The sequence below is a fragment of the Tachyglossus aculeatus genome, chromosome X1, assembly GCF_015852505.1.
Source record: "Tachyglossus aculeatus isolate mTacAcu1 chromosome X1, mTacAcu1.pri, whole genome shotgun sequence".
In the NCBI taxonomy this organism is placed as follows: domain Eukaryota; kingdom Metazoa; phylum Chordata; class Mammalia; order Monotremata; family Tachyglossidae; genus Tachyglossus; species Tachyglossus aculeatus.
This window is the reverse complement of record NC_052101.1, coordinates 19892600-19919490: the sequence shown is the minus strand read 5'-3', so window position 1 is coordinate 19919490 and position 26891 is coordinate 19892600. Positions and strand designations below refer to the sequence as shown.

Below are 26891 nucleotides of genomic sequence, written 5' to 3'. Positions count from 1 at the left end.
ATAAATATGATTGAATGAATGATTGAATGAACGGAGGAATCATTCAGCGCTTAGAACAGTGCTTCAGTGCTTAGAACAGTGCTTTGCACATAGTAAACGCTTATTATTATTATTATTATAAGATGGACTTCTTGGTCATCAGATTGCCCTCCCCTTTTAAGCGCTGTTAAGCGCTGTGTACCAGGCGCTGTACCAAGTACTGGGGTAAATGCAAGATAATGAGGTTTGGACATAGTCCCTGTCCCATATGGGGCTCACAGTTTTAATCCCCATCTTACAGATGTGGTAACTAAGGCACAGAGAAGTGAAGCGACTTGCCCAAGGTCACATAGCAGACAAGTGGCAGGGCCAACATTAGGTCCCAGGCCTGTGCTCTTTCCAACCTGCCACGCTGCTTGCTATTAATCTCCTTCTCCTCTCGCCCCATCCACTGGCTATCACCACCCCCATCCCCAGAGATGAATGCCCCAAAGAAGGCTAGTACTGAAAGATGAAACAGGATGGATATGTAGAAATAGTAAAAGTGTCGCTCGTCCCAATTCGAAACACCTTAGCTCAAGAGCTGTCTATACCACGGATTGTCTTTGAGTGCTCAGTGCCTGGCACATACTAAGCGCTTAACAAATACCACCATCGTTGAGTCTTTGCCGAGATATGAGGCCACGAGACTCGGGTTGGCTACATGGAGCGTGTAAATTTGAGAAGAGATCACAGACTCCAACGAGCTTGATTCTCCCCCATTTTGAAGGCCGTAGGAGTGACCTGGGGTGACACGGGGCAAAGGTAACACAAACAAGAACAGAGGTGACTTGCGGGCGTTTGCAACTACCTTTGTCCACCCAAACGAACTTACACCATACAACTCAGAGGTAAAACATAAGTTCATTTAAAATTCCAGCTCCATTGGCAATTCCTTAAACTGCTCCTAGGAAAAAAAAATTGTCTTGGTGCACTCCACCTTACTTGGGCCAGAGAGCTACCATTTATCGGTTGCTGCTTATCCATTTTCTCTTTGAGTGGATTATATAGTTTTCCACCACTTCTACTGCAGACCCAGGTATCTGAAGTACACTTGGAAGAGCAGGTTTTCTTTTATCAGAAGGAAAATCCTCATTTGGGGGCCACTCAGAGCAGCAACTGGACCCCCTTTACCTTAAATTGTGTGGAATATAGCTGGGCATTACCCTCCCGTGTTTTATAGAAGCTCCCCACTTAGGTAAGACTGCAGGAGGAGAAGAACTAGAAACCCTGGCAAATTATCACTTTGTTCTTGGGCTCCATCACTCACTCCCTTCAAAGGATGAAACTTGAGGTCCACGAAATCCCAGAAATTTCTGTCCCCCAACTCCGCCCTACCTTCGCAGTGCCATTTCTCAAATTCCAGTTCCTCTGTGAGCCCGTTGTCGGGTAGAGACCGTCTCTATACATTGCCGGTTTGTACTTCCCAAGCGCTAGTATGGTGCTCTGCACACAGTAAGCGCTCAATAAATACGATTGAATGAGATAATGCTTGCTGCTCAAAAAACAAGCCACTGAACAAACCCTCTTACAGTCCCGGTTTTAAAAAGCCATGAGGAAAAAAAGCATCCCAAGGAGCCGGCAGTTTGAACAACGGTAACTCCAACATTACTAATCATTGTTTTTCTACTTGAACAATATTCTAAAGGATAGCTATTAAAATTATGTGCCCCATTAACGGTAGAAATGTGACTCTATAGAAAGATTAAAAGTTAAGTCTTAAAGGATAGTTATTAAAATTCTGTGCCCTTTTAATGGTAGAAATGTGACTCTATAAAAAGATTAAAATTTAAGTCAAAGGATAGCCATTAAAATTCTGTGCCCCATTAACGGTAGAAATGTGACTCTATATAGAAAGATTAAAATTGAAGTCTTAAAGGATAGCTATTAAAATTCTGTGCCCTATTAACGGAAGAAACGTGACTCTATAAAAAGATTAAAATTTAAGTCTTTTTACGACAAAGTTTAGCTTTTTTGGAGACACAGGCGAAAAGCGATTTGGGTATTCCTGATGAATGACAACCGTTGCCTGGCAGGGTTTTAGGAAAACACCTGATTGTTTTCAGCTTCACGCTAGCTTCCCTCTTCCATTCGGTCCGATTGTTGAATTTTTATTTCTACAGTACGCAAGGATGATCGGACTGAAGCCGGTTTTTACCACCCCCAGGCCGGCGATTCCCAACCACTATAGAAAAAGTGTACCTCCGTGGCCTCAAGATTTCACCAGTAGAATCTCTACGCCTCCCCCTGCCACCCAACTACCACCGGCAGATAAACCCACACATCCCTCCACCTACCATAAACAGAGAAACACTCACCGGTGCTAAGCTGTCTTCCCGGTGGAGAAGAGAACAGCAGCAGATGTCCCCAGGACACTAAACAAGGAAATCTCCTGTCCCAGCTTTAGCCTGCCTACCTGCTGAGGATGGGCTCCCCAAGGATTCCCATAATGGCTGAACCCTCTAATGACTGCTACCCCCTGTAGAGCTTTGAAACCACCCCTAGGGATTGGAAAATCCCCTTGACAAAACAGGCAGAGGATCCTGCTGACAGGAAAACCAAGGTCGGGTCCAAAAGAGTCTCAGAAAAATCATCGTTTCTCCGTAAATTCAGAATCTCCCAGTCGTTGCCTAAAGCCAGAAGGAGCGCTGTAAAATCTTAAAATTTCCTGTCACTCAACAAGTGGATTTTTGCTTTCTCTAAAAGGTAACTAATTTTTAAAGAGCAAGGGCTTCTAGCTTTTTTGCACAGAAGGCCCCAAAATATAATTCAGCAATATACATCTTGAAGAGCATCACAGTACCAATACATTCAGTTTTCCTTGTGCTCCAGTATACGGGTACCTTGTCCGATACCATGCACACACCCGATTCTTCTGACATGATGAGCGCGATACCCATTGCGTGGTGGGGGAAGAATGCTGTCTACTTTGCCAAAACACATAGTAAAGACTCACACTGTGGAAGAAATGGGTGTGTTTCAGTGCCACAGAACACCTGATTCAATTCAAGGCACAGATGTATTTCAGGGACAGATATTTTGGCCTACCAAAATTGATGCTCGGAGTCCCCTTCCTTAGCACTGCAGTACTAAAATACTCCTGCCCGCTACAAACCGCTGCTTCTGAGCCCATCTAACGGGCACAACTTCCACTGCTTGAGAGTGGCCCCTTCCTTGAAATGACAGGAGCTCGATCGATCCTAAAGAGAGGGGATTAGAAAAGAGCTCATCTTTGGCAATGTGTCCGAGACCAATTTAAACAGGTCGCTGGCTATTCAGGATAAGGGGCGGGGAACGAAGGGGAAGTCACAATCAGAGGCTGAGGTTCAAACAATCCGGTCTAGAAAAATGGCGAGGAATAAAATGGAGCTCAAACGTAGAAAACCGTTAGGCCGACTGCAGCCGTCTCTCCCCAGGCCACTCCCTGGCTGTCCGTCCATCCACACCTCCTGAAACCCCCCACATCCCACATACCTATTTACCCCTACATTCCCACATGGACATCTATTCATTCATTCGTTCAATCGTATTTATTGAGCGCTTACTGTGTGCAGAGCACTGTACTGAGCGCTTATCTATCTTCTATCTTCCTTGATAGAAATCCGTATACCCGGATTACGTTTCCCCTTTCATCCTGCGTAGCTCTGAGTTCTGCCAGGCCAGCCTGCATTTCCCTCCCCCCAAATAGCGACCCCAGTGTCTTCAGAAGGAGCTCGATTTGGGGTCTTCCCAGCCCCTCACCGGTGTCTAATCGCCGGGAGCGTACATCCCATTGGAAGCACACTGTCCCTTCGGAGGGTGGGACTCCAGGGCGAAGCACACCGCGTCGTGTACGCTATGGAAGAGGAGGTCCTCCTCTCCCGGCTTGCAGTAGTCGCCCGAGCTCAAGGACTTCCTAACGGAGGGATTGCACTGGGCCAGAAGAAGCTGGATGCCGATCTCCTCGTAGTCCTTGCGGACGGCCTTGAGGGTGGCGATTCCCGCCGTGTCTAAAAACTGCACGGCGCCGCAGTCGACGACCACGGTGTGGTGAGCCAGCGGCTCGTGAACGAGATGAGCGGAGACTTTCTCTTGGCTGCAGCTGAAAGTCACCGCGTCCTCTCTGAGCCTCCTCTTCGCCGCCGCCTTCCTCTCTGCGATCACCGAGGCCGGGTCGATCCCGGTGGTCTTGAACAGCGCCGTTTTGAAGCTCTCTTTGTTTATGTAGTAGAGCGGGGCGACAAAACGGAAGATCTTGATGCCCGGTGGGGTCAGGAGGTTCTTGTAGGCGGCGGTGGACTCGTACGTCTCCGACTCTTCCACCCAGCCGAGCGAGGGGGCCTCCGGCTTCTGAGTGCGGAGGATGACGCAGAACATGGAGAAGCACACCCCGACCAGGAGGCCGATCTCGGTGCTGACCAGAGCGGACGCCAACATGGTGACGAACCAGATCGCCGTATCGATCCTGCTCAGCTTCCACATCCTGGGGAGATCCGAGAACTTCCGCAGGGCCCCCCGGAGATTGACGATGGTTATCACCCCCAGGACGCACTTCTGCAGGGAATAGAATAAGGGGGCGATCACAAGGAGGACCAAGAGGAGGACCAACGCGGTCACCACCCCGGAGACTTGGGTCTGGCAGCCCGTGGACTCTTTGACCAGCGTTTTGGCCAGAGCGGCGCTCGTGGTGAAGCAGTGGAAGAAGGCGGGGATGATGTTGCAGAAACCGATGGCGTACATCTCCTGATTCGCCTTGACGGTGTAACCGTGCTTCTTGGCGAACATCTCGGACAGCGACACGGTGATGGCGAAGCCGATGACGGCTATGGCTATCGCGTCCACGGCCACGTTGGGGATCAGGTTCCAGTCCGGCGCCTTCGGGGGCAGGAACCCGGTGGGGATGTGCCCGGCCACGCTCGAGCCGTACTTCTCCTTCAGTCTGCCGAAGTGCGAGGCCAGCGTGGCGGCCACGATGACGACCAGCTCCACGGGAATCGGCGCCTTGAGCTTGGCCTTGAAGTGCTCGTTGAGCTCTTTGGTGGGGACCAGAACCAGGAGGCACAGGACGCTGGTGACGAGGTCACAGACGTTGGTCTTGTGGATGTTTTGGAAGATGTGTATCCAAGTGGTGATGAGCGAGCCGACGCCATTGCTCCGGGGAATGTTCAGGCCCAGGAGATACTTGGCTTGGGACGTAAGGATGGTGAAGGAGGCTCCGGTGACAAAACCACTCAGCAAAGCGTCGGAGAGATAGACGGACACGAAGCCCACCTGAAAGAAGCCCATGGCGACCTGGGAAGGATCAAACAAGAGGTTAAGTGTGCAACCCTCCCTGCCGGGGGAACGTTCAATCAGTCAATCAATCAATCGTACTTATTGAGCTCTTACTGTGTGCAGAGCACTGGACTAAGTGCTTGGGAAGTCCAAGCTGGCAACATATAGAGACGGTCCCTACCCAACAGTGGGCTCACAGTCTAGAAGGGGGGAGACAGAGAACAAAACATATTAACAAAATAAAATAAATAGAATAGATGTGTACAAGTTCATTCTCGGCCGCCTGCAAAGATGAGATGCTTGGGGCACCGGTCGTTATCCTTTTGTTTATTATTAGCACTATCATTATTACTACTGTTAATAACAATAATAATCGAAAGGAATGATGATAAGTGATATTTGTGAAGCACCTACTATGTGCCAAGCACTGTACTAAGCAGTGGGGAAGATACACAATTAATCAGGTTGGGCATAGTCCCTGTCCCTCATGGGGCTCGCAGTCTAGGGAAGCAGCATGGCGTGGTGGACTTGAAAATCTGATTTGGAGGAGAAAGCAATCCAGGGATTTCTTGTATTTGCAGAAATCAGGTAAAGAACAAAAGTCATGCAGGAGGAACGACAGCTGTGTGACTTTGGGCAAGTCACTTAACTTCTCTGTGCCTCAGGGACCTCATCTGTAAAATGGGGATTAAGACTGTGAGCCCCCACGGGGGACAACCTGATCACGCTGTATCCTCCCCAGCGCTTAGAATAGTGCTTTGCACGTAGTAAATGCTTAACAAATGCCTTCGTTGTTATTTGTGGTTCAGAAATGGAAAGACAGTCAAAGTATTCTCTCTCTCTCTCTCTTTCCTTCCCTTTGGCCAAAATATTTCTAAGAGTAACAGGGGCCAAGATAGAACAAAGGAAAGAGTGTGGAGTCTGTGGGATTCCTGGAACTTTAGCAGAAGTCAGCACTCTAGCAGGTTTCCCCTCTTGCAGTGAACATCGGTTCAGGTGGGTCAGGACGCACAGCCCCCGCGCTCAGAAGGTCTCATCTTTGGAGCCCTCATCAGAATCAAGGAAAGTTTAGTAGGAGGTCAAAAACTCTGCGATCATGCGTGTGGGAGAGCCAATGTCCTTTTGGCCACGAGAAACCTTTTCATAAAATTAAGAGAAATAAAACCCTACCCTAGAAAGAGAGAGAGAGAGAGAGAGAGAGAGAGAGAGGAGAGAGAGAGGAGAGAGAGAGAGAGAGAGAGAGAGAGAGAGAGAGAGAGAGAGAGAGAGAGAGAGAGAGAGAGAGAGAGAGAGAGAGAGAGAGAGAGAGAGAGAGAGAGAGAGAAGCAGCGTGGCTCAGTGGAAAGAGCCCGGGCTTTGGAGTCAGAGGTCACGGGTTCAAATCCCGGCTCCTCCAATTGTCAGCTGTGTGACTTTGGGCAAGTCACTTCACTTCTCTGGGCCTCAGCTCCCTCATCTGTAAAAGGGGGATGAAGACTGTGAGCCCCCCGTGGGACAACCTGATCACCTTGTAACCTCCCCAGTGCTTAGAACAGTGCTTTGCACATAGTAAGCGCTTAATAAGTGCCATCATTATTATTATTATTCCTTAAGCCTTTACTATGTGCTAGACACCGTCCTAAGCGCTGGGGGTAATCAGGCTGGACACAGTCAGTGCCCCGCAAACTCTAAGCTCCTTGTGGACAGGAATCATGTCCCCCAATGCTACTGTATTTTCCCAATCCATCAACTGTATTTATTAAGCACACTGTGCGCAGAGTGCTATACTAAGCACTTGGGAGAATACCATATAACAGTTGGTAGACACATTCCCTGCCCATAATGATGACATGTAAGCACTTACTATGTGCCGAGCACTGTTCTAAACACCGATAACAATGATGGCATTTGTTAAGCGCTTACTATGTGCCAAGCACTGTTCTAAGCACTGAGGTGGATACAAAGTAATCAGGTTGTCCCAGGTGGGGCTCACAGTCTTAATCCCCATTTAACGGATGAGGGAACTGAGGCACAGAGAAGTTAGGTGACTTGCCCAAAGTCACACAGTTCACAAGTGGCAGAGCCGAGATTAGAAACCATGACTTCCAACTCCCAAGCCCATACTCTTTCCACTAAGTCGCGGTGCAAGCGCTTAGTACAGTGCTCTGCACACAGTAAGCACTCAATAAATACGATTGATGATGATGATGATGATGCAAGGGGCTTACTGTCTAGAGGAAGCGTTGAGCACAATGCTCTGCACACAGGAAGTTGCTCAGACAATACCACTGATTAATCAACCTCTTCTGAAACCTTGGAATCAATCGATGGTATTTATTGAGCATTCACTGTGTAGAGACCATCATACTAAGTGCTTCTGCATGTAAAGCGTTCAATAGATACCACTGACTCATTCATTCATTCACTCAATTGTATTTATTGAGCACTTACTGTGTACTAAGCGCGCTTGGGAGAGTGCAATGTAACTATAAGCGGACACATTCTCTGTCCCCAAAGAGCTTACAGTCTAGAGGATTGACTGGAATAGCACGAAATGACATTCATTCAGTCGTATTTATAATAATGATAATAATGTTGGTATTTGTTAAGCGCTTACTATGCGTCAAGCACTGTTCTAAGCGCTGGGGTTGATACAAGGTAATCAGGTTGTCCCACGTGGGGCTCACAGTCTTCATCCCCATTTTACAGATGAGCCAAGCACTGTTCTAAGAGCTGGGGTAGATACAAGGTAATCAGGTTGTCCCACGTGGGGCTCACAGTCTTCATCCCCATTTTACAGATGAGGGCACTGAGGCCCAGAGAAGTGAAGTGACTTGCCCCAAGTCCCACGGCTGACAAGTGGCAGAGCCGGGATTAGAACCCACGACCTCTGACTCCCAAGCCCGGGCTCTTTCCACCGAGCCACGCTGCTTCTCTTTACTGAGCGCTTGCTGCGTGCAGAGCAATCAATCAATCAATCACATTTATTGAGCGCTTACTGTGTGCAGAGCACTGTACTAAGCGCTTGGGAAGTAAAAGTTGGCAACATGTAGAGACGGTCCCTACCCAACAGTGGGCTCACAGTCTAGAAGGGGGAGACAGAGAACAAAACCAAACATATTAACCAAATAAAATAAATAGAATAGATATGTACAAGTAAAATAAATAAATAAATAGAGTAATAATAGAGACAAACAGACAGACAGACAAAAAGGGATCTATAAATAACAAGAGCAGGAGGAAGAATGAAAATAAAATCTGTGTTGCACAAGTGGGGCTAGAAGAAGTACAACATAATCAATCAATCAATCAATCATATTTATTGAGCGCTTACTATGTGCAGAGCACTGTACTAAGCGCTTGGGAAGTACAAATTGGCAACATATAGAGACAGTCCCTACCCAACATTGGGCTCACAGTCTAAAAGGGGGAGACAGAGAACAAAACCAAACATACTAACAAAATAAAATACATAGAATAGATATGTACAAGATAAATAAATAAATAAATAGTTATAAATATGTACAAACATATATACATATATACAGGTGCTGTGGGGAAGGGAAGGAGGTAAGACGGGGGGATGGAGAGGGGGATGAGGGGGAGAGGAAAGAAGGGGCTCAGTCTGGGAAGGCCTCCTGGAGGAGGTGAGCTCTCAGCAGGGCCTTGAAGGGAGGAAGAGAGCTAGCTTGGCGGATGGGCAGAGGGATTGGGGGCATTCCAGGCCCAGGGGATGACGTGGGCCGGGGGTCGATGGCGGGACAGGCGAGAATGAGGTACAGTGAGGAGATTAGCGGCGGAGGAGTGGAGGGTGTGGGGTGGGCTGTGGAAGGAGAGAAGGGAGGTGAGGTAGGAGGGGGCGAGGGGATGGACAGCCTTGAAGCCCAGGGTGAGGAGTCCTGATACACTGATACATAAATCCTGATACACTCTGATTAGCATTCTGATACACACTGATGAGCGTTCTAAATTGATCCCTGAAAGTAATCCCTACCCACGCTCGGTAGCCACGTTCCCTGCCCGCGACGAGCTTCAGGATTTCAAACTCCGGCCGGCCGCGAAGCGATCCCAGTTTTGGCGAGAGGGATGCCCTGCCCAGCCGATTCTTACCTGGTAGACTCCGGCGACGAACGTCACGGTGGCGCCCACGGTGATGGCATAACAGCTTCGGTCGCAGGCGAGTTCCGACGTCCGGTTCGCGGCCCAAGGCGCGGCGGTGCCGTTCGGCGGGCCGCCCGCCCGGATCACCTGCTCCGCGTCATAGCCGGCTCTGTGCACTTCGCGGTCCACCACCTGCCCGATCATCAGGCACAAGACGCCAAAGATCCCCACCGAAATGTGGCGGGAGGTTCCCAGCAGGAAATAAATGATGCTGGCGAAGAAAGAGGTGTACAGCCCGTAGATGGGCTCCTGACCAGCCAGGAGGGAATACGCGATAGACTGAGGGACCAGCAAGATGCCCACGATCAATCCGGACATGACGTCTCCTAGGATGTATTTTTTTAACCTGTATTTGGGGAGCCATCGCAGGACGGGGAGGAAACTCAAGACGTGGTCTTTGACTTTGGCCACGGAACACTCGCAAGTGCTCTTTAGCTTTTGGATCACAAGCTTCTTCGGGTCGACGGGCTCTTTCTCCTGCGGTTCCAAGAGGATCCTTGGATGAAGACACCACTGGCCGCTTTCTCTGACTTGGGCGCCAGTTGCGTGGACAAGGTTATCTTCTCCTTCCTCTGACATTTCTGGAGGTGGAGGTCTCAGGGCCCTAAAACGCAAACGTTAATTGTCAACCAAGGTTGATAGGGTGTAGTGGATAATAATAATAATAATGATGGCATTTATGAAGTGCTTACTATGTGCAAAGCACTGTTCTAAGCGCTGGGAAGGTTACAAGGTGATCAGGTTGTGCCGGGCACTGTATTAAGCACTGGGGTGGATACAAGCTACTCAAGTTGGACACAATCCCTGTCCTACATGGGGCTCACAGTCTTAATCCCCATTTTACAGATAAGGCCCAGAGAAGTTAAGTGATTTGCCCTGGGTCACACAGTGGAAAATCCCCATTTAATCCCCATTTTCCAGATGAGGTAACTGAGGCCCAGAGAAGTGAAGTGACTTGCCCAAAGTCACACAGCTGACAAGTGGTGGAGCTGGGATTTGAACCCATGGCCTCTGACTCCAAAGCCCGGGCTCTTTCCACTGAGCCACGCTGCTGAGCACGGGCCAGGGAATGAGAGAGTCATCGGTCCTAATCCCAGCTCCGCCACTTCTCTGCTGTGTGGCCTCGGGTGAGTCACTTGGCTTCTCCCAAGCGCTTAGTACAGTGCTCTGCACACAGTAAGCGCTCAGTAAATACGATTGATTGATTGATTCTCTGTGCCTCAGTTACCTCAGCTGTAAAATGGGGATTGAGACTGTGAGCCCCCCATGGGACAACCTGATCACGTTGTAACCTCCCCAGCACTTAGAACAGTGCTTTGCCCATAGTAAGCACTTAATAAATGCCATCATTATTATTATCCACTCCCATCCACTCCCATTCCCTTGGAGAACTCATTCGCTCCCATGGCTTCAGCTACCATCTCTATGCAGATGATTCCCAAATCCACATCTCCAGCCCCAAACTCTCCTCTTCTCTGCAGTCTGGCATTTCCTCCTACCTTCAGGACATCTCTACTTGGATGTCCTGGTGACACCTCAAACTTAACAGAGCTCTTCATCTTCCCATCCAAACCCTGCCCTCCTCTTGACTTTCCCATCGCTGTAGACACCACCACCACTCTCGCTGCCTCAAAAGCCCATAACCTCGGTGTTATCCCCGACTCATCTCTCTTTCAAGCCGGATATTCAGTTTGACACCAAATCTGGTCAGTTCTACCTTCAAACCAGCTCTAGGAGTCACCCATTCCTCCCCTCCAAACTGCTACAAAGCTGATCCATGCGGAATATATCCCATCTTGACCTCCTGTCAGCCTCCTTGCTGACCTCCCTGTCTCCTGTCTCTCCTCTGACCAATCCATACACCATTCTGCTGACTGGATCATTTTTCTAAAAAAACCCACTCAGTCTACATCTCCCCCACTCCTTAAAAACCTTCAATGGCTGCCCATCCACCTCTGAATCAAATGGAAACTCTTTACCTTTGATTTTAAGGCACTCATTCAGTTCTCCCCCTCCTATCTTACTCACTGACCTCCTACTATCATTTTGCCCCTCTAATAACCAGTGACTGATCCACAATACAATTAATTCTCAATTACGCACAAGTGGACTTTAAGAAGTCCTCAATCGACAGTATCTATAATAGTAATAATAATAATAGTAATAATAATGGCATTTATTAAGCGCTTACTATGTGCAAAGCACTGTTCCAATGCTGGGGTAGATACAAGGTAATCAAGTTGTCCCACGTGGGGCTCACAGTCTTAATCCCCATTTTCCAGATGAGGGAACTGAGGCCCAGAGAAGTGAAGTGACTTGCCCAAAGTCACACGGCTGACAAGTGGCGGAGCCGGAATTCGAACCCATGACCTCTGACTCCAAAGCCTGGGCTCTTTCCACTGAGCCACGCTGCTTCTCATTGACCGCTTACTGTGTGCAGAGCACCGTAATAAGCATTTGGGAGGGTATAATACGATAGAGATGGTAAGCACAGTAAACTCGAAAGTTCAACAGCCAAACAAGGGAAAAAACACTGTCTGAAATGTGACCTTTCAACTTTATTTTTTTCATTGATAGACTTTCAACTTAATTTATTTTTCAATGGTATTTGTTAAGAGCTTCCTATGTGCCGGGCACTGTATTAAGCACTGGGGTGGATACAAGCTAATCAAGTTGGACACAATCCCTGTCCCACATGGGGCTCACAGTCTTAATCCCCATTTTACAGATAAGGCCCAGAGAAGTTAAGTGATTTGCCCCAGGTCACACAGTGGACAAGTGGCGGTGGCAGGATTAGAACCCAGGGCTTCTGACTCCTAAGCCTGTTCTCTATCCTCTAGGCCACGCTGCTTCTCTCCTGACTTGCCTGGGAGCTAAACCAGGGTGGCTAGGGCTAACGTTTTGGGAGAAATAAATCAGGAAATGTGTGCGCACGATGATGGACGATGAAACAGTCAAACAGTGACATTTAGCCACCGTGTTCTTGGTTCATCATACCTGCCCGGGCAAACAGGTCCCAGCCGGTGGCGGCTCTCCAACACGATTATGGTCACGGGGTCCAGTCAGGACAAAATGAGGCCCAGCCATTAACTCATCAGAGACTCATTAACTCATTAGAGAAGCAGCGTGGCTCAGTGGAAAGAGCATGGGCTTTGGAGTCAAGAGGTCATGGGTTCGAATCCCCGCTCCGCCAACTGTCAGCTGTGTGACTGTGGGCAAGTCACTTCACTTCTCTGGGCCTCAGTTCCCTCATCTAATAATAATGATAATAATGATGGCATTTATTAAGCACTTCCTATGTGCAAAGCACTGTTCTAAGCGCTTGGAGGGGTTACAAGGTGATCAGGTTGTCCCACGGGGGGCTCACGCTCTTAATCCTCATTTTACAGATGAGGGAACTGAGGCACAGAGAAGTGAAGTGACTGGCCCAAAGTCACACAGCTGACAGTTGGAGGAGCCGGGATTTGAACCCATGACCTCTGACTCCAAAGCCCGGGCTCTTTCCACTGAGCCACCCACGCTGCTTCTCTCAAATCTGTCAAATGGGGACTAAGATTGTGAGCCCCCCGTGGGACAACCTGATCACCTTGTAACCTCCTCAGCGCTTAGAACAGTGCTTTGCACATAGTAAGCGCTTAATAGATGCCATTATTAGTAGTAGTAGTAGTATCACCCATGACAACGAACGGTTTGAGAGACTATGTACTCTAACTAGACTAACTACCCTCTGGGAATTCGGTATTCAAGAATTCATGCTAGAGAAGCAGCCTGGCCTAGTAGACAGAGCCCAGGTTGAGGAGTCAGAAGGTCATGGGTTCTAATCCCAGTTCCGCCACTTGTCTGCTGTGTGGCCTTGGGCAAGCCACTTCACTTCTCTGGGCCTCAGTGACCTCATCTGGAAAATGCGGATGAACAATAATAATAATAATAATGATGGCATTTGTTAGGCGCTTACTATATGCAAAGCACTGTTCTAAGCGCTGGGGACTGTGAGCCCCCCATGGGACAACCTGATCACCTTGTATCCTCCCCAGCGCTTAATAATAATAATAATGATGGCATTTATTAAGCACTTACTACATACAAAGTGCTGTTCTAAGCACTTAGAGCAGTGCTTTACACATAGTAAGCACTTAACAAATGTCATTATTATTATTATTATTATTATTATTATACAAGCTAGTCAGGTTGGACAGTCCACGTCCCACATGGGGTCCTCAGTCTTAATCCCCATTTACAGATGAGGTAAATGATGCACAGAGAAGTGAAGTAACTTGCCCAAAGTCACACAGTGGACATGTGGTGCTCTGCACACAGTAAGGGCTCAATAAATACGATTGAATGAATGAATGTGGTAAAACTGGGATTAGAACCTGGGTCTCCCTCTAATTCCCAGGCCCCTGCGCTTTCCACTACGCCATGTGTTGGAGGGTGAGCCAGTTCAGGAATAAGAGCTTCATCTGCACACTCTTGCACTCTTCCAATCCCGCTGAGAAAAGCACCATGGTAACCGTGCCTTCCCTCTTATAATAATAATAATAATGGCATTTATTAAGCGCTTACTATGTGCAAAGCACTGTTCTAAGCGCTGGGAATGTTACAAGGTGACCAGCTTGTCCCACAGGGGGCTCAAAGTCATAATCCCCATTTTACAGGTGAGGTAACTGAGGCACAGAGAAGTGAAGTGACTTGACCAAAGTCACACAGCTGACAATTGGTGGAGCCGGGATTTGAACCCATGACCTCTGACTCCAAAGCCCGTGCTCTTTTCCACTGAGCTACGCTGCTTCTCTTGCCATGGAGGGTCCCTGCTTCCAACATGCTCCGGGGATAAAAGCTGCTTCTGCATGCTCTGGGCCTTCTCCACTCCCACCGAGACGTTATGACTATTTCGCTTGGGTTGGATTTGCTTGTATTAAATTTTCCCATTCTGCTCTGTCCATCTCCAGTCCTTTCTCCCTCTCTAAACTCTTAGTTTGTTAGCCAGCCAAGGGCCAGGGACTCTACCTGCTTATTCAGCGTGGCTCAATGGAAAGAGCCCGGGCTTGGGAATCAGAGGTCATGGGTTCGAATCCCGACTCCACCACTTAGCTGTGTGACCTTGGGCAAGTCACTTTGCTTCTCTGTGCCTCAGTTCCCTCATCTGTAAAATGGGGATGAAGACTGTGAGCCCCACGTGGGACCACCTGATCACCTTGTATCCTCCCCAGCACTTAGAACAGTGCTTTGCACATAGTAAGCGCTTAACAAATACTATTATTATTATTATTATTATTATTATTAAGGGTCCCTGCTCCCAGCATGCTCTGCGCTCCCAGCATGCTCTGGGGATAAAAGCTGCTTCTGCACGCTCTGGGCCTTCTCCACTCCCATCGGGACATTGCGACTATTTTGCTTGGGTTGGATTTGCTTGTGTTAAATTTTCCCATTCTGCTATGTCCATCTCCAGTCCTTTCTCCCTCCCTAAACTCCTAGTTTGTTAGCCAACCAAGGGCCAGGGACTCTACCTGCTTATTCAGCAGGGCTCAATGGAAAGAGCCCGGGCTTGGGAGTCAGAGGTCATGGGTTCGAATCCTGGCTCTGCCAACTGTCAGCTGTGTGACTTTGGGCAAGTCACTTTGCTTCTCTATGCCTCAGTCCCCTCATCTGTAAAATGGGGATGAAACCTGTGAGCCCCACATGAGACAACCTGATCACCTTGTATCCTCCCCACCACTTAGAACAGTGCTTTGCACATAGTAAGCACTTAACAAATGCCATTAATATTATTATTCTCCCCCAGTGTTTAGCACAGGTGTAAGCCCTTAATACTACTACTAGGGTGTTCAGTGGGGCGCCACTAGCACCAGAGTCGTCTTTAATGCCGCAGAGAACCAGATAGCTCTAGGGGGGAGGGCGAGATAATCTTGGCAGAGGTGGGCCAAACAGCTGCACTGAAAACTAGTAAACGAGGGCGGAAAAGAACAAAACCAAAAAACAACCACCCAACAACCCAGGACTGACTCGGCAAGTTTGCAGAGCTTGGGAGGACATCTTCTGCCAAGTTCCTCTTACTTCCAATAAGTTGTTGTGCAACACGGTTCTTCAACAGCACAGATATCACAGATGGTTATTCATTCATTCATTCAGTCGTATTTATTCATTCATTCATTCGATTGTATTTATTGAGCGCTTACTGTGTGCAGAGCACTGGACTAAGCGCTTGGGAAGTCCAAGTTGGCAACGTATAGAGACGGTCCCTCCCCAACAGTGGGCTCACAGTCTAGAAGGGGGAGACAGAGAACAAAACATATTAACCAAATAAAATAAATAGAATAAACATGTACAAATAAAATAGAGTAATAAATCCGTACAAACATATATACAGGTGGTGTGGGGAGGGGAAGGAGGTAAGGCGGGGGGATGAGGAGGGGGAGAGGGAGGCGGGGGAGAGAGATTACTGCGTTGAGAGGTTCAATCAATAATAATAATGGCATTTATTAAGCACTTACTATGTGCAAAGCACTGTTCTAAGCGCTGGATCTATCGATGGTATTTGCGTGGCTCAGTGGAAAGAGCCCAGGCTTGGGAGTCAGAGGTCGTGGGTTCATATCCCGGCTCCGCCAATTGTCAGCTGTGTGACTTTGGGCAAGTCACAACTTCTCTGGGCCTCAGTTACCTCAGCTGTAAAATGGGGATTAAAACTATGAGCCCCCCATGGGACAACCTGATCACCTTGTAACCTCCCCAGAGCTTAGAACAAATACCAACATTATTATTATTATTATTGTAGTACACGCTTAACAAATACCATTTAAAAAAGGCAGCTGTGTCCAACCAAATTTGCTTGTATCCAGCCCAGCACTTAGTACAGTGGCTGGCACATAGTAAGCACTTAAATCAATCAATCAATATATCATATTTATTGAGCACTTACTGTGGGCAAAGCACTGTACTAAACGCTTGGGAAGTACAAGTTGGCAACATATAGAGACAGTCCCTACCCAACAGTGGGCTCACAGTCTAAAAGGGGGAGACAAAATACTGTGATTATTATTGTTATGATTATTATTATCAAGTGCTAGACTGTAAGCTCTTCTTGGGTAGGAATTTGTCAACCAACGCTTATTTGGTGCTTTCCCAGGTGTTTTAAATCCTCTGCACACAGTCTAAGCCCTCAGTAAATACTATTGCTTGATTGAGTAATGCTGGCCACCTGGTATTTGCACATGAAGAAATTCAGAACACCAGGAAATTTGAATCAGAAAACCTAGCCCTAAAGAAAGGTTAAGAGGGGAGAATCTGGAAAAACAAGAGTAATGTTTGCCGATGATGATGATGGTGCATTTTCCCGGAGCTGGTTGGTTCATTAGGATTCCTTCAAGGATGGAGGGCTGAGTCTCCCATGGACAGAGTAATGGACAAACTTCATTTCCGAGGTGGTTAGGCTGCGTGACTAAAACTTGTTCAATTGTGAACCCCGAGGATCACAAAAAATAACAGCCCAGGCTCCTCCCAATCCTGTGAATGGGGTAATATAGAACAGTCCAGAACCCCTGGGTGAATGGTCTAAACTTGAACCCATGGCTGGCTCAAAGACCAGATAAACCTTGCATATAATAGTAATAATAATGGTGGTATTTATTAAGCGCTTACTATGTGCAAAGCACTGTTCTAAGCGCTGGGGAGGTAACAAGGTGATCAGGTTGTCCCATGGGGGGCTCACAGTCTTCATCCCCATTTTACAGATGAGGTAACTGAGGCACAGAGAAGTTAAGTGACTTGCCCAAAGTCACACAGCTAAGTGGCGGAGACGGGATATGAACCCATGACCTCTGGCTCCAAAGCCCGGGCTCTTTCCACTGAGCCACGCTGCATATCTGAGAAGCAACAAGGTAACCAGGTTGTCCCACGTGGGGCTCACAGTCTTAATCCCCATTTTACAGATGAGGGAACTGAGGCCCAGAGAAGTGAAGTGACTTGCCCAAAGTCACACACTGATAAGTGGCGGAGCCGGGATTAGAACCCATGACCTCTGACTCCCAAACCTGTGTTCTTTCCATTGAGCCACGCTGCTTCTCATACACGTCTTATACACTATACTACTGTTTCCTATCCATAATTTAAATTTCTTTCTCACCCTGTAGATGGTAAGCGCCTGGATGGCAGGGATCCTGCCTACTAATTCCACTGCAGTCTCTCAAACAATTAGTATGTACATTGCTCCGCACAAAGTAGATGCCCAGGAAATGCTATCAATTGATTAAAAACATGCAGTAGACCTGCAAAAATGCTAGAAAAGGACAATGATAGGTTAACCTGGAGTGCAGCAGAATGGTGGGTCACGATGACCTTCACACTGAGGCAGCGTGAAAAGGATGGGTCTGACCACACAAATGGCCACTACATCATAATAATTATGATGGCATTTATTAAGTGCTTACTATGTGCAAAGCACTGTTCTAAGCACTGAGGAGGTTACAAGGTGATCAGGTTGTCCCACGGGGGGGCTCACAGTCTTCATCCCCATTTTACAGAGGAGGTAACTGAGGCACAGAGAAGTGAAGTGACTTGCCCAAAGTCACGCAGCTGACAAGTGCCCGGCTAGCTCAGTCGGTAGAGCATGAGACTCTTAATCTCAGGGTCGTGGGTTCGAGCCCCACGTTGGGCGCAAACTTTTAACTCCCAGACTGAGCCCCCTCCTTCCTCTCCCCCTACTCCCCCTCCCCACCTTACCTCCTTCCCCTCCCCACAGCACCTGTATAGATGTATATATGTTTGTACATATTTATTACTCTATTTATTTTACTTGTACATATTTATTCTATTTATTTTATTTGGTTTATATGTTTTGTTTTGTTGTCGGTCTCCCCCTTCTAGACTGTGGGCCTGCTGTTGGGTAGGGACTGTCTCTATATGTTGCTAACTTGTACTTCCCAAGTGCTTAGTACAGTGCTCTGCACACAGTAAGCACTCAACAAATACGATTGAATGAATGCATTGGCAGAGCTGGGATTTGAACCCAGGACCTCTGACTCCAAAGCCCGGGGTCTTTCCACTGAGCCACGTCGCTTCTCCACCCATAGTTCTTTCAAATACAGTATTCAAATAGAGAATGGTATTTGTCATGTGCTATGTGCTGGGCACTGTAACAAATACTGGGGTAGATACAAGCTAATTCATTCATTCATTCATTCAATCATATTTATTGTATATATGTATATATGTTTGTACATATTTATTACTCTATTTTACTTGTACATATCTATTCTATTTATTTTATTTTGTTAATATGTTTGGTTTTGTTCTCTGTCTCCCCCTTCTAGACTGCGAGCCCACTGTTGGGTAGGGACCGTCTCTATATGTTGCCAACTTGTACTTCCCAAGCGCTTAGTCCAGTGCTCTGCACACAGTAAGCGCTCAATAAATACGACTGATTGATTGATTGAGCGCTTACTGTGTGCAGAGCACTGTACTAAGCGCTTGGGAAGTCCAAGTTGGCAACATATAGAGACGGTCCCTACCCAACAGTGGGCTCGCAGTCTAGTAGGGGGGAGACGGACAGCAAAACATATTAACAAAATAAAATCAGATTGGACAGAGTCCACGTCCCACATGGGGCTCAGTCTCACCGTTTTACAGATGAGGGAAACGAAGAACAGAGAAGTGACTTGCCCACAGTCACACAGCAGACAAGGGGTGTGTATATATGTTTGTACATATTTTTTACTCTATTTATTTATTTATTTTATTTGTACATATCTATTCTGTTTATTTTATTTTGTTAGTATGTTTGGTTTTGTTCTCTGTCTCCCCCTTTTAGACTGTGAGCCCAGTGTTGGGTAGGGACTGTCTCTATATGTTGCCAATTTGTACTTCCCAAGCGCTTAGTACAGTGCTCTGCACATAGTAAGCGCTCAATAAATACGATTGATGATGATGATGATGAAGGGGTGGAGCTGGGGATTAGAACCCAGGTCCTTCCCACTCCCAGGCCTGTGTTCTTTCCACTAGGCTGTGTTGCTTCGCCCAACGTGGGGACTCAGGGGGGGACTGGTTAGGGAAACCTCCACCAATGCAGAGAAGCAGTGTGGCTCAGTGGAAAGAGCCTAGGCTTTGGAGTCAGAGGTCATGGGTTCCAATCCCGGCTCCGCCACTTGTCAGCTGTGTGACTTTGGGCAAGTCACTTCACTTCTCTGGGCCTCAGTTACCTCATCTGGGAAATGAGGATGAAGACTGTGAGCCCCCCGTGGGACAACCTGATCATCTTGTAACCTCCCCAGTGCTTAGACCAGTGCTTTGCACATAGTAAGCGCTTAATAAATGCCATTATTATTATTATTATTTTAATACCAAACATCTGCATGCACTGAAAGAGAGTCGTACCTCTTTTCGTTTAAAAACAAGATGTTTGTATGCAGTCATGGTTACCACAGACTTTGGACGAACCAAGACTGCTGACATTGGGCAGTGCCAATCCTTGTGTTGAGCAGCTTTAGCGTTCGAGACTCCCCTCTGTCCACACTACTGGAATACGGGTAGATTATACCGACGGTCTCGATTTGGGTCCAAACCAAATACAAATAGGCAAACCCCAAATCTCTGAATGCCAAAAGACAGGGCTTTAATACAGTGCCTGGCACACAGACGTGCTTAAATGCCCTAAAAAAACAACAAAACACACACACACACACACAGACTAAATAACCAGCCCCGAATATCGGGCACTTTGGTTTTTTCCCTTTTCATGTCACGTGGGAATAATCTCACTATTTACTCAAGTATTTACCATAATATTGGCTATTACTGGCTACTCCAGAGAACTGGCAGAAAAACTAGAGAGAGAAAATTCACTTAGGCTGATTTGGTTGTAACTCAGCTTTGGGGAGAAAGAGGCTGAAGTTATTAGCTAAAATGAGATTTTCACTGAGATGAGAAAACAACATTTGTGACCAATCAGGATTAAAAACTCCCTGGGTGAGGCAAAGATATCCTAGGGTACTTTTATCATTCGAGAAGGAAACTGAATTATTAATTAATTTCCAAAGGAGAAAATTCAGAAAGAATTGACAATCGATTTCATTTACTGAGTGTTTATTTTATGGAGAGCACTGTACCAGTACGAATTTGGGAGAGTACAATGGTTAGTAGACATAATCCCTGTCTTGAAGGTGCTTATAGTCTCTTGGGAGGGAGAGGGGTTAAATATATTACAGCCAAGAGGAAGCAATAGAGTCTAAATCAACAGAATTTAGATGATATGGAAGTGCTGAAATGGCAGTTGGGGAGAAGTGGGGTGTGGCGTTTGAAAGTTTTGAAAATGCTGTGGTCAATCATTTTTGAATAAGTAAACAGTGCATAGGGTTGACAGAAAGGAATGCTTCATCTAGATAGATAAATGCCAAGTAATCAAATACATTACTGGAGAGTTGAAAGCAAAATTCAACCCACCACAGCAACTACAAAACTCAAGGAGAAAAATCCATAACGGGGCTGAATGTATAATAAGAATAACAAGAAGTTACGTGACTTGCCCAAGGTCACATAGCTGACAAGTGGTGAAGCCGGGATTAGAACCTATGACCTCTGAATTCATTCATTCATTCAATCGTATTTATTGAGCACTTACTGAGTGCACAGCACTGTACTAAGCGCTTGGGAAGTATAAATTGGCAATCCCAAACCCAGGCTCTTTGAACTGAGCCACGCTGCTTCTCATGAGGACTGATACAAGGATAAATACGATTGATGATGAGGATGAAGAACATGCTATTAAAGGCACCTATTAAAAGGAGATGCTATTATTGAGTGGCAAATTTGAGGCTTGAGAGTGATAATTTTCCAGGAGGCACAAACTGTAAATGAAAGCTAAAATTTGCTGTACATAGTTTTATCATTTGCAATTCATGCCCAACAAACTACAGGAGTACCTGGTAGGTTATAACTTGGATAGCTTCAAGAGCGAATAGTCCAGTCACTTTTTTATTTTAGTATTTGTTAAGCACTTACTTTATTAAGCTACTACAGTAAGCGCTAGAATAGATACACACACACAGACTAAATAACCAGCCCCGAATATCTGGCTCTTTGGTTTTTTTCGTTTTTGCTTCACGGGGGAATATTCTCGCTATTTACTCAAGTATTTACCATAATATTGGCTATTATTGGCTACTCCAGAGCACTGGCACAAACTTTAAATGAAAGCTAAAATTTGCTTGTACATAGTTTGATCAGTTGCAATTCGTGCCCAATGAACTACAGGAGTACCTGGTAGGTTATAACTTGGATAGCTTCAAGAGCGAGTAGTCCAGTCACTTTTTTATTTTAGTACTTCTTAAGCGCTTACTTTATTAAGCCACTATAGTAAGCGCTAGAATAGACACAAGCGCTAGAAAAGACACAGTCCATGTCCCATGGGGGCTCACAATTTTAATCCCCATTTTACAGATGAAGGTAACGGAGTAGAATTACTCTGATATTTCTGACAGAGAACTTAAGTGACTTGCCCAAGCTGATAAGTGACAGACTGGACATTAGAACCCAGGTCCTTCTAATAATAATAATAATATTGGTATTTGTTAAGCGCTTACTATGTGCAAAGCACTGTTCTAAGCGCTGACTGACACCTAAGTCTGTGCTCTATCCCCCTCCTCCCCTTCCCCATCCCCCCGCCTTACCTCCTTCCCCTCCCCACAGCACCTGTATATATGTTTGTACGTATTTATTACTCTATGTATTTATTTTATTTGTATATATTTATTCTATTTATTTTATTTTGTTAATATGTTTCGTTGTCTGTCTCCCCCTTCTAGACTGTGAGCCCGCTGTTGGGTAGGGACCGTCTCTAGATGTTGCCAACTTGGACTTCCCAAGCGCTTAGTACAGTGCTCTGCACACAATAAGCGCTCAATAAATACGGTTGAATGAATTGAATGAATGAATAGTCCAGGCTGTTTCTCATGTGTGCAAGAGAACATTTAAACACCCCTCCCTCCCAAGCAAACTAAAGGGCCATGCTAAATTTAGAGCCTGATGAGCCATCTTCCTCTGCCTAAGTTCCAGTTTGCTTCATCCTGCTGTGTTATTTCAGGCAAGTCACTTAACCTCTCTGAGCCTCAGTTGCCTCTCAGGACTGATGTGGGGATAAAATGTAAGCACTGGTGAAAGACACAAAAGCGCTCTAAGAATTCAAGGTACAGTCTGTGTTCTTGAAGAATCCCATGCCAAGGAAACGAGCCTTGTCGTTCATTCCTTGTGCTGACTAGTGCTCCCATTCATAGAGAAGCAGCGTGGCTCAGTGGAAGGAGCCCAGGCTTGGGAGTCAGGGGTCATGGGTTCTAATCCCGGCTCCGCCACTTGTCAGCTGTGTGACTTGGGGCAAGTCACTTCACTTCTCTGGGCCTCAGTTACCTCACCTGGAAAATGGGGATTAAGACTGTGAGCCCCCCGTGGGACAACCTGATCACCATGTAACCTCCCCAGTGCTTAGAACAGTGCTTTGCACATAGTAAGCACTTAACAAATGCCATTATTATCATTATTATTATATTATAATAATTATATTATTATATAATTATAATAGTATATGATTATTTAATTATATATACAATTAATATATGTAGAATTAATTAATTAATAATCGATTAATATTATATAATTGTATATTATATTATTGTAATTATTATTATTATAACCATTTCTTCCAACACAGGACCACGCTCTATCCAGAGAGACGTGAGTTGTCGGCCTAATTCTCCCAAAACACTCCATGAAAATGTGTTCACCAAAACACGGAGTGAAAGCAGGCATTCCGGGAGGATGACTGTACAAAAGTATGGAAAGTGATCATTTCAAAAGTCACTGAGTAAACCAGATCTATCCTGTCTTCCAAAAAAAACACCCCTGTAATGTAAATATTATCACCCCCCCATTCTGTACCTGAGGCAAAGAGGCAAAGAAAAGTTTAACTGCCTTGGCTCTGGTTTCAGCAGGCTGGACACAGTAATTGCCCTCTTTCCATTTAGAGGCAACTTGGGGCTTTGGGTGGAGATGCTGAGTTTGCAAATTTACGTTTGCTTGGGGCTGTTTTCAGTTTTGTCTCCCCCAAATTGTGATCTTCTCCAAGCTTCTACTCAGAGCAACTAATTTCTCCTCCCATCATGTTTTCTGGCCTGTCGGTCTCATTCTACCCTTCTACTACCTTCAAACCCTGGCTCCGCCAATTATCAGCTGTGTGACCCTGGGCAAGTCACTTCACTTCTCTGGGCCTCAGTTCCCTCATCTGTAAAATGGGGATTAAAACTGTGAGCCCCCCCGTGGGACAACCTCATCACCTTGTAACCTCCCCAGCGCTTAGAACAGTGCTTTGCACATAGTAAGCGCTTAATAAATACCATTATTATTATTATTATTAGTATATTGTTTCAGCATGTGCTTTGCTGTGTCTTGATTGGGTCAGAGCTGAGGAGATTCTAGTCTACCAACTCTACCATCCCCTATGTTATAATATGGAAAATAATAATGCTAATAATTGTGGTATTTGTTAAGTTGCGTGGCTCAGTGGAAAGAGCCCGGGTTTGGGAGTCAGAGGTCATGGGTTCTAATCCCAGCTCCGCCATTTGTCAGCTGTGTGACTTCGGGCAGTCACTTAAAATCTCTGTGCCTCAGTTACCTCATCTGTAAAATGGGGATTAGGACTGTGAGCCCCATGTGGGACAAACTGATTACCTTGCATTCACCCCCAGCACTTAGAACAGTGTTTGGCACATAGTAGGAGCTTAACAAATGCCATTAATATTATTATTTACTATATGCCAGGCACTGTATTGGGCCCTAGGGTAGAATTCCTCAATGGTAAAAGGGTGTTTCAATAATGATAATAATAATGATGGTATTTGTTAAGCGCTTACTATGTGCAAAGCACTGTTCTTCATGCTGGGGAGGTTACAAGGTGATCAGTTTGTCCCACAGGGGGCTCACAGTCTTAATCCCCATTTTACAGATGAGGTAACTGAGGCCCAGAGAAGTGAAGTGACTTGCCCAAAGTCACACAGCTGACAGTTGGCAGAGGTGGGATTTGAACCCATGACCTCTGACTCCAAAGCCCAGGCTCTTTCCACTGAGCCACGCTGCTTCTCCAATACCTGTCCTCCGTATTAAAACTGTGAACCTCACATGGGACTGTGGCCACTGAGCTTTCAATATTGGCAACGCCAACCCCAGCCCCCCCCCGCAAATTACTACCCATCAGTAGTTATGCCTTAAAACTACGGAATTAGAAATGAAGGCTCCCCTAAACCATTAACTCGTAATTGCCTTACTTTTCCAAATGCAAAATGTTATGACCTGTTCTATACAGGCTGTCTAGTCTGATTCCCAATTCACATCTACCCCAAGCACGTCACTTAGAGTCCAGTGTCCAGCGATGTGACATGATGACACATCATCCTCTAAACACAATTTGAAAACCAAACAGTAGTATAATTAACCGGTAAAGTTGTTTGGTTTCCAAATTCCCTGGAAAACCGGCAGACTTACAGTAGACCACTGTCTGCATCTATACAACACTCTTTTTACCCTATTCTGAAAGGGTCTTTCACAAAATAGGCCTCGCCTCTGGTAAAAAGGTGTGAATCCTCCACTTCTATTTCACACAACTTTCTGATGCAACCATAATAATCCAGCCAGCAGTAGCTAAATTAGAATCTCTCCTCAAATGGAAAAAGGTACAAAACCTAAATTCAGATGTAGGGTGCAGCCTCTCAAATTTTGGAAAAAGATTTTCCAGAGCGAACTTTCTGGGCCTCTTCCCAGACTTCGAATTCAATGTTCCCAGTAGCTCCACCCTCAAAGGAGGCTTTGAGAAGCTTACAACTGCTTCATAGTCAATAATAATTTGCTCTGAGAAAAAGAGAAAACAGGAAAAGGCTAGCATGGGACATTTAACCAAAACGGTCTGAGTGAAAAGTTGATAATTCTGATCCTAAGACAATTTTTCATTCTGCACTAAATAGTTTTCTAAACTCAGCACACCGAATATATAGTAAGAGCCTCCTGTTCCTAATGGAAAAAAATTCAACCTTAGAGACTCATTAAGGACAAAGATTTCATCATTTGACTGCTCTGTGCCTTGAAGGAAAAATAGAAAAACGTTACCTAATCTGTAAAATGGGGATTAAGATTGTGAGCCTTTGTGGGACAGGGACTGTGTCCAATCTGATTATTTTGTATCTTAATCCGGGGCTTAGTACAGTGCCGGGCACGAAGTAACATTAAAAATACCATTTAAAAAAAGCAAAAAAACCTTTTCACAAACACTTCTAATGTCTTTTTTTTGGTCAGGGTTACCATGACCTTGAATCCCATAATAGACACTTACAAACTCAATTGAGCATTTAAAAGAAGTATTCATTAACAGCCTAAGTGTAGGTAATGTTTCACTCCATGTGAAAAAACGTAAAAAGGCTCACACGTTTTCTTCCAACATACCTTAATGTTAAAATAATTAACAATATAAAGGACAGTTGAAGAGAAACACCTAATTTTCCCCCTCTAGACTGTAAACTCATTGTGGGCAGGTAATGTGTCTGTTATATTGTTCCGTTGTATTCTCCAGTACAGTGCTCTGCACTCAGTAAGCACTCAACAAAAACGACTGATTAATAATAAAAACAGAGCGAATGAACAGGAACTACCTACTTTACATCAAAAGCCCATGCTTTAGTGTTTCTGGTATTGAAAAATTCAAAACAATAATTTGAAAACATAACCAGATTCTTGGACCAAAAAGACACGTGTTGGTATTTTATTTGCTCAGACCAGAAATTGTACATTATTAGCAATGCCTCTTAAAAAGGGATAACTAAGGCTGAATTTGGTTTCAAAAATTGTGACGTTCCTACATCTTTTGCAGCCACGAAAGGATAGGATCTTTGGGAGCTGAATCTTTGGAAGGATCCTGTTCTCCCTCTTAGACTCGGAGCCCCACGTGGGACAGGGGCTTGGGCAGACCTAACTTGTATCTACTCAGCACTTAGGACAAGGGAAAACTTTTTTTGTGGTATTCGTTAAATGTTTTCCCTTTTGTGACTGGTCCCTTCTAAATAGCCGGAAGGTTTCTTTTCCCCCCCGATGGGTAATGGCCTTTTCAGAGATCATGTAAAGAAAGTGTGAGCTCTAAATCTGATTTTAAATGGACAGGAATACATCTGCTATCCTTATCTTTCACCTCTTCTTGGTTTTTTCCATCTAGCAGGCCAGCTTCCACGTTGAACCTTGTGGAAGTACATTTCGGGGATCTGGTTTGTACAGGAGAAAGGGAGTAAGATTTCTCCAACAATAAAACCCATGTCCAAATGAACAACATTGATGGTTGTCCGCTCTAAAATTCAACAGCTCTATGGGGAGGCTTCTTTCCCTATTTACTCTTGCAGCCAAGTTCATCGTTATAACTACATCTTTGGTGGGAGATTCAACAGAAAGGGCTATTTTTACAAGTTTTA

At 45.8% G+C, this 26891-nt stretch overlaps 1 protein-coding gene and 1 non-coding gene across 2 annotated transcripts in view; one reads left to right on the top strand and one right to left on the bottom strand.

Moving 5' to 3' along the window:
* Window positions 1–315: 315 nt before the first annotated feature.
* Window positions 316–26891, bottom strand: part of SLC26A2 (solute carrier family 26 member 2) — a 36078-nt gene continuing 9502 nt past the window's right edge. Inside the window, exons 2-3 of the mRNA XM_038740089.1 lie at window positions 9361–10015; window positions 316–5289 (exon numbers count right to left, since the gene is read on the bottom strand). Of these exons, the coding sequence (XP_038596017.1) occupies window positions 3766–5289; window positions 9361–9990 (2154 nt within the window). The 5' untranslated portion in view covers window positions 9991–10015 and the 3' untranslated portion in view covers window positions 316–3765. The remainder of the gene's footprint in view (window positions 5290–9360; window positions 10016–26891) is intronic.
* Window positions 17989–18061, top strand: TRNAK-CUU. Its single transcript has one exon. It is a non-coding gene; the product is annotated as a tRNA-Lys (tRNA).